Source organism: Notolepis coatsorum (assembly GCF_963971535.1).
Source record: "Notolepis coatsorum genome assembly, chromosome: 2".
NCBI lineage: Eukaryota > Metazoa > Chordata > Actinopteri > Aulopiformes > Paralepididae > Notolepis > Notolepis coatsorum.
In genome coordinates this window covers 212,808,167-212,822,613 of record NC_140166.1, presented here as the reverse complement: position 1 = coordinate 212,822,613, position 14,447 = coordinate 212,808,167, and the positions used below count along the sequence as shown (strand labels likewise).

Genomic DNA, 14,447 nt, shown 5'->3' with positions numbered 1-14,447 from the left:
TGGTCATGTGACATGTACGCCCAATCGTGGGACCGTAAGTGTCTACACTGGTTAAGCTCAGGTGCTCTTTCGGAGTTGGTTAAGGTTAGAGTTTGTCTTAGACTTAGAGCATGGCGATAGAACACCTGCCCTTCTTTCGACGGTTAAGCTTAGCCACTCTTTCGAAGTTGGTTAAGGTTAGAGTTTGTCTTAGAGCATGGCGATAGAACGCCAGGTAGTTTGCAGGCTGTTAGACCCGGAAATAGGCGCAGAACTTGCTGTCCCACGATTGGCGCACATGTCACATGACCTGGCCAATCAGAGCGCAAAACTCGCATGCGGAAACAAACATTTGTTGTTGAAAGTATTCACCCGTCCGGGCTGCAGAGTAACAGCCTATCAGGCCAATACATATGGAATTACTTCTTAGTCATTTTCCTTAATAGTTCTTTAGATATTTATTAGATTCCATTGAAAGGGGTCTTAAAAAGGTCTTAAAAATTCTTAAATGTAACCTGTTGAAACTTGCAGGAACCCTGTCCGTCAACATCCACCTTCAGTGAGACCATAACACCTGCCCATCATGAAGATGACGTGTCACCCACCTCTGCAAGCAGCAGTATGACCATCACCACTAAAGGTTTGACCTCACAAGACCCTGCACAATGGCCAAGTGTCATAGGCCATACCCAACAATGTTGTAATAAACGTTATTTTGCTACCTTTTACGATTAATTGCAAATATTTTCATCTTGAGCTATAGATTGTGGATAAATACGCACAGAAAGGTACACCATGCCAACGTTAATGCTTTATTTATCTAAAACGAGACTATTTAGAAATGGTAAATGGGGAAATACATTGCATTCCACAGAGGGTGGAACAGGAAAAAAACGAAAATGACGTAACCACTACACCTCCCTATACAGGTCAAAGATAGTTTCCTCCCCAAAATACAGCGAACATGGCTTCTGTATTCGGTTAGCACAGACTCAGTCTTCTGTTTGATATTATAAAAAAAAAATATTATGAATAAATGCCTTGTAGTTAAAAAAAAGCTTGAATTTCTGACTTCTTTATTACATTTCTTTTTTTTATCTCTCCCGTCCTCCCCAATTTTTTTAACTAACCAGCCACCACTGACACACAGTGGGGGATGTTTTAAAAAAAAAAGAATTGTCTACTGTCTAACTGTATCCATGCATGTTTGACTGTGCCTGCAGGTGAGAACTCATCAAGAAGGTGTCTCAAGTGTACCTATACAATCTACAGATGGACGACAGCACAGTCTGCAGCATGTGAGCCCACAAAGGCAGCATTTATTGACCCAGAGACCTCAGACAGCCACAGCCGGTCCACGTCTGAGAGCCCAATAGCAGAGGCCACTGGAGGCCAGAGCAACCATGATTGTTCACCAGGTCAGAGCCGGTAACAAAGAGTCAATTATAGGCACAACTCCCAATATTATACGTGTACAAACACTTTGGGCTAGATCCACAAAGAATGGATTGCATGGTGCTAATTGCACCATTACTTACAATTCATCATGAATTGAAAATGGGGGACCCTGATGTAAACAAGACTAAAGTCTTTCTCTGGTCTGCATCCCCTTAACAATTGTGTGTATTTAGCCGTACTGTACTTCTCTGGATCATGTTTAAATGTGTTTGGGGGGGAAATGTACAGGCTGAAAAGTAAGCAGTATGGTAATAGCGAATACATGGAATTACTTCTTAGTAATTGTCCTTAATAGTTCTTTGCTGGTATGGCAACATATTAGATTATATTGAAAGTGGTCTTAAAAGGTCTTAAATGTAACCTGTTGAAACTTGCAGGAACCCTGTCCGTCAACATCCACCTTCAGTGAGACCATAACACCTGCCCATCATGAAGATGACGTGTCACCCACCTCTACAAGCAGCAGTATCACCACCACCACCACCACTAAAGGTTTGACCTCACAAGACCCTGCACTATGGCCAAGTAGGCCACACCCAACAATGTGGTATCAAGGGGACCAATACAGGTCAAAGATATTGTTTTTCCCCAAAATCCAGCGAACATGGCTTCTGTATTCGGTGTAGTCAGTCTTCTGTTTGATATTATAAAAAAAATATATATGATGAATAAATGCCTTGTAGTTAAAGAAAGCTTGAATTTCGGACTTCTTTATTACTTTTAATCTCTCCCGTCCTCCCCAATTTTTTAACGCACCAGCCACCAATGACACACACATTGTGGGATGTTTTAAAAATAAAATGTTTGCTTCACCAAAAAATTTGGTCAGCAGCCGCCACTGCACATCACATATACCATTTACCATTTACCATTATAGTCCCTTTTGAGCCATGTCTTCAGGCTGGACTTGAATCTAACAGCATTGACCATGATTTTCAGGTCACTGGGCAGACAGCTGCAGAATACAAAAATTACTCCTTCCCCATACAACTCCTGTATCTGACTGGCACAACCAAGATATTTCACAGATGTTTTGTCGGTGAGAACAGTATCTCCTATTCTAATGTTAAAACCTGGTGATTTTCTGAGCCTGACCTTTGACCCAAATAGGATGGACTCAGTCTTCCCCACATGGAGGGACAGCTTGTTGTAGCCTAGCCAGTCACTAACCATCTCTAGTTCTGCACTCAATATCTGCTCAACCACTTGTTTGTCTTTATGAGACACTAGTAAGACCTCGGTTTACTGTATTACATGGTCAACAATTGTGGTTATAATTTCATTTGAGACAGATGTTCTTCTGCCTCCTTGGCCACGACCCCGTCCATGACCCTGTCCTTCGTTGTGCAACCTCAGCTGCACCAACTTGCTCCATGTTGCTCCTTTCTTCAGGTTTATAAGCAGCTTTTTATGTAGTGGTGAAGATATTATCAATTGTATTGCAATGCTACTCACCTGGGCAAGGCTGTTGAAGGTAATGAGACATTAGTACAAACACCTGTTGGAATTGATTTAGTGATCTGCCTGTGTAGCAATAAGCAATTGAACATTGATGTAGTATTAGGTGGCTGTATTCTGAGACTGGAGCATATGATTTAGAGTTTTGCACTTTGTATTAACAGTTTTGCACTTGATATGTAAGCATAGCATTTAGTATCTTAGAGTATGCATTTTTAAAGTCAGTTTAGCAATTCGCATTTTGAGTTTTGCACATTGAAACTCTGATGTGCAAAATGCGTCAAAGCAGTCGTAAAAAACTGTAACAAGAGCCCCAAACAATGGAAGGTAGTGTATTGTTTTGAATTGATTGTATGTTATGTGCAGTGCCTAACAGTGGTGTTGATAGTATGCCAATGAACATAACAGAGATCATTTTGTTTGGCCCCCCCTCGTCCACCCAAACACTCTCCAACAGCCTAGGACAACTCTCCACCCACCTCAAACCCCACGTCAAGAGCCTGGGTGTAATCTTTGATCTTCAAGGCACTATCGGGTGCAGTACCCCTATACATCACCGAGCTCATCACCCCCTACGTAGCACCCAGGTCACTAAGATCCTCCAACCAGGCTCGGCTGGCCCCCCCCCCCCCCGCACCAGACTAAAAAAGAGAGGCGATCGCTCCTTCAAGGCCGTAGCCCTCAAACTATGGAACCAGCTTCCCCTGGAGATTCGATCTGCCCCTACGCTGGAGACATTTAAGGCCCGTTTAAAAACCCACTTTTATTCCCTAGCCTTCGATTAATCCTGATTCTCGGATACCCTAACCCACACACTCCCATGCAATTTTATCCTGGCCCCTCCCTCTTGTATCTCTTCTTGTGCTCCTCTGTCCCTGGTGTGCTATACTGTACTTTGTGCTCCCCTATCCGCTTGTCCTTTTGTACTGTCCTGTCCTGTTGTGCCTTTTTATATTTGTGTATTTTATAGGACATTGATTTTATGCTTTGACTGTACTGTACAGCACTTTGGTTGGCTCTCGAGCTTTTAAATGTGCTCTATAAATAAATTACTTGACTTGACTATAACCTGTATACAGCCTGATGGGATCCAGCCTTTCTAAAGGGTCTAGAGACATGATTTTAACTGCTAAAATCATTATATTTGTTTGTTAACACACAAAAAAAAGAAACATGAAATCCCTCCCCCCCCATGGGGACCGGTCCCCATGGGGGGAGGGATTTCAGGTTTCTTTTTTTTTTAAGAGTTGGGAAAATGTCAAGTGGTTTTTGTGTTAACAAAAAATTCAAATGATTTTAGCAGTTAAAATCATGTCTCTAGACCCTTTAGAAAGGCTGGATCCCCTCAGGCGGGTCCTACTAATCACCCCAAAGTACCAGAAAATACCAGAAAATACCAGAAACTACCCCAAAATACCCCAAAGTATACCCCAAAATACCAGAAACTACCCCAAAATACCAGAAAATACCAGAAACTACCAGAAACTACCCCAAAATACCCCAAAGTATACCCCAAAATACCAGAAACTACCCCAAAATACCAGAAAATACCAGAAAATACCAGAAAATACCAGAAACTACCCCAAAATACACCCCAAAATACCAGAAACTACCCCAAAATACCAGAAAATACCAGAAAATACCAGAAACTACCCCAAAATACCCCAAAGTATACCCCAAAATACCAGAAACTACCCCAAAATACCAGAACGGCAAAGAATTAGCGAACAACTTCAAAAAGAAGAAAAGTGAAGACATAAGTATGTTCACTTCATGCATGCTCATAAGAGATTTGATTTCGTTTTTTATATTTTTTTATATATGTGTTTTTTTTTAGATGACACATAATTTTTTATTTATTTTGTATTTAACCAGGAAGTCCCATTGAGATACAAGATCTCTTTTGCAAGGGAGACCTGGCCAAGATGACAGCAATAACATTTGCAATATATCAGACAGCAATGTTTTTGTGTTTACATGTATTGTATATTGTATATATGCACTTTTATTATGTTCTTGTGTGATGTATACAATATACAATACATGTAAATACAAAAACACAAAACAGAATAGTCTACATAATAGTAAAGGTGTATGACAGTAAAATACAGGGTAATACAGTAATTTAGCAGTTTTGCAGTTGGGACCCGACTACAGAAAGCAGCGAAATTCTTTTTGTAGGAAGTTATGTAATACAGATTTAAATTTGTTGAGAGAGACCAGGGTATCTAAGTGGATATGGTCTTGTAGCCCATTCCATGACCAAGGTGTGAAGCTTGAAAAAGCTGTTCTTCCTAGTTCAGTGTGTATTCTAGTTTTTTAAGTAGCCATCTTGTGGACCTGAATGTAATGTAATGACACAGTTAGAATGTCCTGTTATGTTGTCATGTATAGCCTATAGTTGTCTCTTTTCTTCCGTCCTTACTGGAATTTGTTCAAAAATTTTATACTGTTCTGTTATTATTGTTGTTGATGTTGTTTTGTTATTGTTGAACATTTAAAATAAAATTGATAAAAAAAATGTATACTGTTTGTTCAGTGTTCAATACAGATGTTATTACATTTGGAGATTATAATATATTAAAATAAACATTTGTTTTGAAAATATGTGGTACTTTGGGAATGGGAAATGGACTCCACATATATAGCACTTTCCTACCTGCACAAATAGCTTTATAATTGCCTCTCCTTCACCAATTCACACATGCACTCACAGAGCAATGGCAGCCAGATGCCATGCAAGGTGCTAGCCTGCTTATTGGAGTCATTTGGGCTTCAGTGTCTTGGTATTTTGGGGTATACTTTGGGGTATTTTGGGGTAGTTTCTGGTATTTTCTGGTATTTTCTGGTATTTTGGGGTATACTTTGGGGTATTTTGGGGTATTTTCTGGTATTTTGGGGTAAACTTTGGGGTATTTTGGGGTATTTTGGGGTAGTTTCTGGTATTTTGGGGTATATTTTGGGGTAGTTTCTGGTATTTTCTGGTATTTTGGGGTATTTTGGGGTAGTTTCTGGTATTTTGGGGTATACTTTGGGGTATTTTGGGGTAGTTTCTGGTATTTTCTGGTATTTTCTGGTATTTTGGGGTAGTTTCTGGTATTTTGGGGTATACTTTGGGGTAGTTTCTGGTAGTTTCTGGTATTTTCTGGTATTTTGGGGTATTTTGGGGTATTTTCTGGTATTTTCTGGTATTTTGGGGTCGTTTCTGGTATTTTGGGGTATACTTTGGTGTATTTTGGGGTATTTTCTGGTATTTTGGGGTATTTTGGGGTAGTTTCTGGTATTTTGGGGTATACTTTGGGGTATTTTCTGGTATTTTGGGGTATACTTTGGGGTATTTTGGGGTATTTTCTGGTATTTTCTGGTATTTTGGGGTATTTTCTGGTATTTTCTGGTATTTTCTGGTATTTTGGGGTAGTTTCTGGTATTTAGGGGTATACTTTGGGGTATTTTGGGGTAGTTTCTGGTATTTTCTGGTATTTTTGGGTATTTTGGGGTAGTTTCTGGTATTTTGGGGTATACTTTGGGGTAGTTTGGGGTAGTTTCTGGTATTTTCTGGTATTTTCTGGTATTTTGGGGTATTTTGGGGTAGTTTCTGGTATTTTGGGGTATACTTTGGGGTATTTTGGGGTAGTTTCTGGTATTTTCTGGTATTTTCTGGTATTTTGGGGTATTTTCTGGTATTTTCTGGTATTTTGGGGTCGTTTCTGGTATTTTGGGGTATACTTTGGTGTATTTTGGGGTATTTTCTGGTATTTTGGGGTATTTTTGGCTAGTTTCTGGTATTTTGGGGTATACTTTGGGGTATTTTCTGGTATTTTCTGGTATTTTGGGGTATTTTCTGGTATTTTCTGGTATTTTGGGGTAGTTTCTGGTATTTTGGGGTATACTTTGGGGTATTTTGGGGTAGTTTCTGGTATTTTCTGGTATTTTCTGGTATTTTGGGGTATTTTGGGGTAGTTTCTGGTATTTTGGGGTATACTTTGGGGTATTTTGGGGTAGTTTCTGGTATTTTATGGTATTTTCTGGTACTTTGGGGGGTAGTTTCTGGTATTTTCTGGTATTTTCTGGTATTTTCTGGTACTTTGGGGTGATTAGTAGGACCCCATCAGGCTGTATACAGTCATGTGGTCCCCATGAGGTAGTATAAACCAGTAGATATCAGATTTTTTTTTTTTTTGGAGAGTTTTCAAAATGTCAAGTGGTTTTTGTGTTAACAAAACAATATAATGATTTTAGCAGTTAAAATCATGTCTCTAGACCCTTTAGAAAGGCTGGATCCCATCAGGCTGTATACAGTCATTGGTCCCCACGATGTAGCATAAACCCGTGTGTGTGTGTGTGTGTGTGTGTGTGTGTGTGTGTGTGTGTGTGTGTGTGTGTGTGTGTGTGTGTGTGTGTGTGTGTGTGTGTGTGTGTGTGTGTGTGTGTGTGTGTGTGTGTGTGTGTGTGTGTGTGTGTGTGTGTGTGTGTGTGTGTGTGTGTGTGTGTGTGTGTGTGTGTGTGTGTGTGTGTGTGTGTGTGTGTGTGTGTGTGTGTGTGTGTGTGTGTGTGTGTGTGTGTGTGTGTGTGTGTGTGTGTGTGTGTGTGTGTGTGTGTGTGTGTGTGTGTGTGTGTGTGTGTGTGTGTGTGTGTGTGTGTGTGTGTGTGTGTGTGTGTGTGTGTGTGTGTGTGTGTGTGTGTGTGTGTGTGTGTGTGTGTGTGTGTGTGTGTGTGTGTGTGTGTGTGTGTGTGTGTGTGTGTGTGTGTGTGTGTGTGTGTGTGTGTGTGTGTGTGTGTGTGTGTGTGTGTGTGTGTGTGTGTGTGTGTGTGTGTGTGTGTGTGTGTGTGTGTGTGTGTGTGTGTGTGTGTGTGTGTGTGTGTGTGTGTGTGTGTGTGTGTGTGTGTGTGTGTGTGTGTGTGTGTGTGTGTGTGTGTGTGTGTGTGTGTGTGTGTGTGTGTGTGTGTGTGTGTGTGTGTGTGTGTGTGTGTGTGTGTGTGTGTGTGTGTGTGTGTGTGTGTGTGTGTGTGTGTGTGTGTGTGTGTGTGTGTGTGTGTGTGTGTGTGTGTGTGTGTGTGTGTGTGTGTGTGTGTGTGTGTGTGTGTGTGTGTGTGTGTCATACCCCATGAATGATGTCCAGCATGTCATAGGCTTTAGTGGACTCTGTTGGAACGATGGTGTCCAGACCAGGTACCAGACGGTCTCTGAAAAAAAGGAGGGGGGGATAAATCATGGAAATGTAAAAATAGTTTATTGGATGATCTCCCGTTAGAAGCCGTCCGATTGGCTACATACCTGGGGTCGTGGCACTCTGTGATGGGGGCGGGGTCCTGGTTGCTAAGCGGCAGGAAGTTGAAGAAGTCTCTGAGATTGAGCAGAGCGTCGATGTCGTTCTCGAACGCCCGATGAGCCACGCCTGAGACCGGGACACAGACACGCTTTTTAAAAGAAACACCTAAGCGCTGGTGATACAGCCAGTCAGCTAAACACTGGTGATACAAACCATAGTAATAAACTCCACTTACCTTTCTGTCAGACATCTAGCCATCAATTTAACATTAGCTTTAGAGGTCCTAAACTCTGGAACACTCCAAGTTCATCATTGAGGTCAACAACCTCCTTATCTATATTTAAAAAACAATTAAAATCTAATTTAATTTCATCATAAATCACCATCACATTAGGTTACTCCTACGGTTAGTATGACTGCTTGTTTCTTTTTACTCATTATATACTGTTAATATGTTATTCTCCTCTCCTTTGCCCTCTTGTACTCTTTAAAAAATATATATATATATATTGTTCTCATTACTGACTTGTGTAAATGTTCCATGTTTTCGCTATAGTGTCTGCCTTATGTCTCTGATCCTGTTTTGTAGTTTATTTTGTAGACCATGCTTACATGTACTTCGTTCATATTGTTTATGAACAATGAGATTAGAGTGGAACTTTGTACAAGCCCTTTGGGCTTCGTTCCCTCCTAGCACTGTTTTATTTTTTTTTTATAATGTGCTAAATAAATAAACTAACTAAACTAAACAGCCAGTCAGCTAAACGCTGGTGACAGTTAGATCCGTTCTCATAATCTAAGAAACCATATGGTCCTTGGCCATCCACTGTCACCCTGTAGTTGTTTGGCTTGATTCTTACTATTGCATGATACTGCTGCTACTGTATTTATATTTTCCTTTGGCTGTATAACCTCTCTTTTGTAACCGTTTTGAACCTCCATGTGACATTTGGTGCAAATACACCTTTTCCTCAAGTGAGTGACAGCCACTGGACAATATAAAGATATCATCCATCTGTATCGTTGTTTTTTTTGGATTTGGGATTTGGTCCTGGGCGTATAACGTGAAAATATATAAATTCTGGTGTTGCCTATTTGGATCAATATCTCCAATTTATCTTGCAATAATTTACATGAATCATCAACAGGTGATTTCATTCAAGCTGCACAATAAATTATATAGTCGTCAGATCAATTGATACAACAGTAGGCTACTACTTCAAACCATAGCTTCAAACATCAAATCCTTCACTATGATCGTCATCATCACTGTCCAGCATTCTGACTCAAGAGTCCTTTTCATTTATATTATCTGGATCATCCTCAACAAGTTCCAATGGTTGTAGAACATTATACCTCTTTTCATGTCTTTTTGCCATTGTATTATAAAACCAGGGATAGCGTGATAGCAGCAGGACATTTTCACTGGTCTCCCAGCCCATGTGACCATTTCTAGCGTTTCCATTGGCCATAGGCTAAAAGCTCAGTGCCAGATATAGATTTTCTTTTCCAACTCTGGAGAAGACAGTAAGTGCATTTCCTATAATGTTGCCGTGTTCCTTTGAGAGGTACCAAGTTTTTAGTGAGTCCCGTTATAAGACAAAGACGGTAACTGACCAGACACGGTGGTGTGCGTCTTAGCTCCGCCCAGCTCCTCCTGAGTCACGTCCTCATTGGTCACAGACTTCACGACATCAGGCCCCGTGATGAACAAGTACGAGGTGTCCTACACACACACACACACACACACACACACACACACACACACACACACATATTACTATTCCACCCCAGTGCAGAGTCAGGCTTGTGTGAGTCTGTCGGGGGCGACAGTGGCTCAGGAGGTAGAGCGGTGGTCTGGTAGTCGGAAGGTTCCCGGTTCGGTTCCCGGTTCGATTCCCACTCCTCTTGGGCAGTGTGTCGAAGTGTCCTTGAGCAAGACACTTAACCCCCAACTGCTCCCGATGAACAGGTGGGCACCTTGCATGGTTGCCTCTGCCGTCGGTGTGTGAATGAAGGAACAAAATTGTAAAGTGCTTTGGATAAAAGCAGTTATATAAATGCACCATTTACCATTCTGTCAATGAACCATGGAGGTATCCATATTCTAAAATAGACCTTATTCATGGGCCAAGGATGGCCTCTTTGCATTTTAAATAGAGCAGGTTTAAGACCCACGCATCAACAAACATCAATAAATGCAGTCGTACACTCAGTCAAGATGATAAGAGAGCAAAAAGATCGATCTTCGGCTGAGATGAGATAAAAGCTCCGTACCTTGACCATGAAGGTGAAGTCCGTCAGGGCAGGAGAGTAGACGGCCCCGCCCGCACACGGACCCATGATGAGGGAGATCTGAGGGACCACGCCTGACGCCAGCACGTTCCTCTGCAGAAAGACGTTCATTTCATCACTATATTGATTCTTAAAATCCCCAAGATCCATCCGTTGAATCCAAGGCTCTTTTCAGTGGATGTGCAGACGTCATTTCTATTCTAGCGCCTACCATCCGGCAGATGTCTCTAGTTTGACATGCGCCGAGTTTCACATGTGTTTCATTGATCCTGTTGTCAAGAGTTCCACATGAGTTTCATTGATCCTGTTTTTAAGTTTAATTGATCCTGTGGTCAAGAATTCCACATGCGTTTCATTGATCCTGTTGTTAAAGAGTTCCACATGCATTTCACATGGCCTGGGGTTCCACCACTTCCAGTGTTTCCCCTACCATTGCCCAACGGGACCCCCCGCCGCCCCTGAAAAAATTATAAAAAAAAGAAAGTTATATATAAAAAATTATTTTTAAAAATTTTTAAGTTAGCTTTAATCACAGTAACGTTGGCGAGCTAACTAAACTATATAAAAATTAACTGGATAGTATAAGTTGATATATGAACTGGATAGTATACGTTGATATATGAACTGAAAATAATTAGTTCAACTTTCAGAATAAGTAGATACAAACAAGCCCAAAGAATATCTAATTGTTACGAATGAATAGATACTTATGAGGATATCTGTACAGTGTATGCGCTCGGCTTAGGTATCATGTACTTTATATATAAATACATGGTTCCCAAAGTTTCAAGGCGTGACCCGAAATAACGTGTCAGAGAGGCTTGGAGGCTATACAGTTGCACTGTTAATCAGGTTTTAATCTTCGGACATCATCCATACATGCATTGAATTGATTAACCTTTGGTTTATACCAGTGACACATGTTCATCATCAGATAACAGTGCTTGATCACAGATAAATGCATTTTCTCAAATGCATTAATGTCAACGGCTCATTCAATTTCTCAAATCCGTCAAACAGCGCATCTCAGACATTTTAATCCCAGTTACAATATCACAATAATGTGTGAGTGACAGTGATACAATTCAACAATCCACAGATTCAGATTCCTTGTAATTCATAATCCACAGTCCACGCATAGACACTTCAATTTATGCTTGAATGAAACACAATCCGGGCGCTCCGTTAAGCAAATACATCCACAGCAGAGAATATGAAACTAATCAGAGCCAAACGCCGATAGGTTTCATTCATTAAAAATATCGCCGCGGGATTCACATTTGCAATGCGCCGTTCTAAAAATAACCACATCCACATGCAGTGTGTATCGCGACTCCGAGCGCCATATATATAACGTGCATTATTTAGGACAAAGTTAATTTAGTGTCAGCATTTTAAGTCTATTATTTTACATTTCAAAAGCCCCCCCCCCCCAGGAAAACGAAGCACAAAAACAATTCAGAATGGTATAATGGGATCTACACTGTGATAATTATTTCAGGAAGCGAGCTGGCATTTCTTTGCGAGGGTGTGGCCATGGTTCATCCAGCTAACTGAACTAAACCCTGCTCCGGAGCAGGTTCAAACTTTTCGATCTGTTGCCATAACGACTTCTGACGTCAGGGAACAGAAATGTCTGGCTTAAGTCAAGCTATGCTGAAAATTATCCGGCTAACTCAGTTAGCCAGGTACGGGGAATAGGGCCCCGTCCTATTTTACATTCTACTTCCATTTTAAATTAGTTTACCGGTATATTCCATTTTATTCTACCGTAATTATCTGTCCGTTAATGTCGCACCAAATGACCAAATCAAATTCCTTGCATGTGTAAACTACTTGGCAATAAGGACCTTCCTGATTCTGATTCACACAGCCTCTGAAAGCAAGAGGCATACTGGAGACAACAAACCACCAAGTACCTCTCGCAGATTTAAAATGACAAGAAAAACAACAATTTAGTATCCATGTGTTTTACTGTCCATTTCATATTCCTTGTGTTGTGAGCAAGATAAACCTTTATTCAGGTGTCATTGCAGAAACGGCACAGACTGTCTAGCACAGTCTCTGGAGCGTAACAGTAAGAAGCATTTTGTATGAAAGTATTCTGTACTTCTGTATGACAACTATTAAAGAAACTTGAAACTTGAAACGGAGAGGAGAGGCACAGGTAGGAGGAAGGACAAACTATAAATAGAAAATAAACATCTGATGTGCACTGGATCTCTGGGTCAGTGAACAGGTGAGACTCTAGTAATAATAATGTCACTATGCGCTTATGCACAGCCAACCCTGGTATATAGTAATATACAGACTATATCCTAAGTCTACCACAGGTACAAATAGGATATAGCTAATGTGGACTGTAACACTAACTCCTCCATTCACTGTAACACTAACTCCTCCATTCTACATTCATTGTAACACTAACTCCTCCATTCTACATTCACTGCACACAACACCCTCATGCACACACTCACTGTAAACACTCACATCCATTCACTTTAGACACTTTTTAATCATTGCACCATATTTGATCTATTTATTCCTACAAATTTGCACTACCTCTTCTACCTAATTCTTGCATTTTGTACATTTTAGTTTTGTATATTTTGTAGTGTTTGGTCTTTATTCTTTTAACTGTATGAAGCACAATCTTAGGAGGCTCATACAGAACCAAGCTGTAATGTGTATGTACCTTATATATGACAAATAAAACAAATCTTGAAGTATACCCTGTACAAATATACAATACTTCATACTAAGACTATCCCAGTATAAATAACAGATTAAAACAGATCTCCCTCTTATCAATAAATATAAAAGTTAAAAGAAAAGGGGGGTCAGGTGGCGTAGCGGAGATTGCGTTCATCACCAACGCCGGAGGCGCTGGATTCGCCTGTTCGAATCCAGCTCCCGGCGTTGTCACCAGCTTGGCTGGCCGTTCACACTAATACAATTGGCAGTATTAGAGGGTGGGAAAGCTGGCGGGGTGGGTCCGGGTCGTTGTAAACAGCGACTCCTACAGTTCGGTCGGGGCGCCTGCTCAGCGCGGATAGGATCTAAGGGGGGGTAGTGTGATCCTTCCACACGTTACACCCTCTCAGTGAGAGTCCGCGCTGCCAGGTGAAAAGAAGCGGTTGATTGGCTAGACGTGTGTCGGAGGAAGCACGTGATAGCCTCCACTCTCCCAGACCGACTGTGGGGCGTAAGTGCGCAGCGACCAGGAAGGGGATTGGGAATTGGCATAACGACTAACATTGGGATCGGAGAAAATCGGAGGAAAAAGGAGGGGGGGAAAGATCACAAAAAAAAAAAAAGTTAAAGAAAATACGAATGAGATTGAAAATGTGAATATATGAATGAATATGTGAGTCTATGAAACCATGACCACGTTTGCTTTTGTCGCAGCAGGCAGATCTCTCGCTCAAGTGAGTAGAAACCTTTACGATACAAACAACACACCTCGTCACGCCTCAGGTCACGCCTCAATGCACATCGCCAATAATGAAGCTGCGTGCCTCTGTCCAACAACTTTGCGTGCATTTACACCACGTCAGCATTCATCATCACCCTCCGTCTGGACGGAAGGCTACGACAGACACGGAGCCACGTAGGAGTCTACTGGAGGCGGTGTTTACTCCACTGCGTTTCTACTTGGGGAAAGTATGTTAAGTTTCCAGCACGCGGCCACGTTTAGTCTCAACACTCACCAGGAATATATCAGCGTATCCAGCCAGAGACTCCACCCCCTCCTGGATCCTCGCTCCGCCAGAGTCATTCAGCCCGATGACCGGCGCGCCAACCATCATGGCCTGATCCATGATCTAACAAACAAGAGAGTAGTGGATGTTGGGGCTGCAGGTCTACCACACACCCACACAGGTGTCCTGTTGTGGAAAATTATTTTACCAAGTCCAGTGAACTTAATAGAATTTGAGATCAACTCGATGGATAGGAAAAAAAAAATTTATTCTGTGCACAGAGTCT

At 41.3% G+C, this 14,447-nt stretch overlaps 1 protein-coding gene across 1 annotated transcript in view; it reads right to left on the bottom strand.

Moving 5' to 3' along the window:
• pccb (propionyl-CoA carboxylase subunit beta) overlaps positions 1–14,447 on the bottom strand; it is a 30,972-nt gene that overhangs the window by 13,827 nt on the left and 2,698 nt on the right. Inside the window, exons 5-9 of the mRNA XM_084309195.1 lie at positions 14,171–14,284; positions 10,443–10,553; positions 9,783–9,891; positions 8,171–8,291; positions 7,998–8,079 (exon numbers count right to left, since the gene is read on the bottom strand). Coding sequence (XP_084165321.1) covers positions 7,998–8,079; positions 8,171–8,291; positions 9,783–9,891; positions 10,443–10,553; positions 14,171–14,284 — 537 coding nt within the window. The remainder of the gene's footprint in view (positions 1–7,997; positions 8,080–8,170; positions 8,292–9,782; positions 9,892–10,442; positions 10,554–14,170; positions 14,285–14,447) is intronic.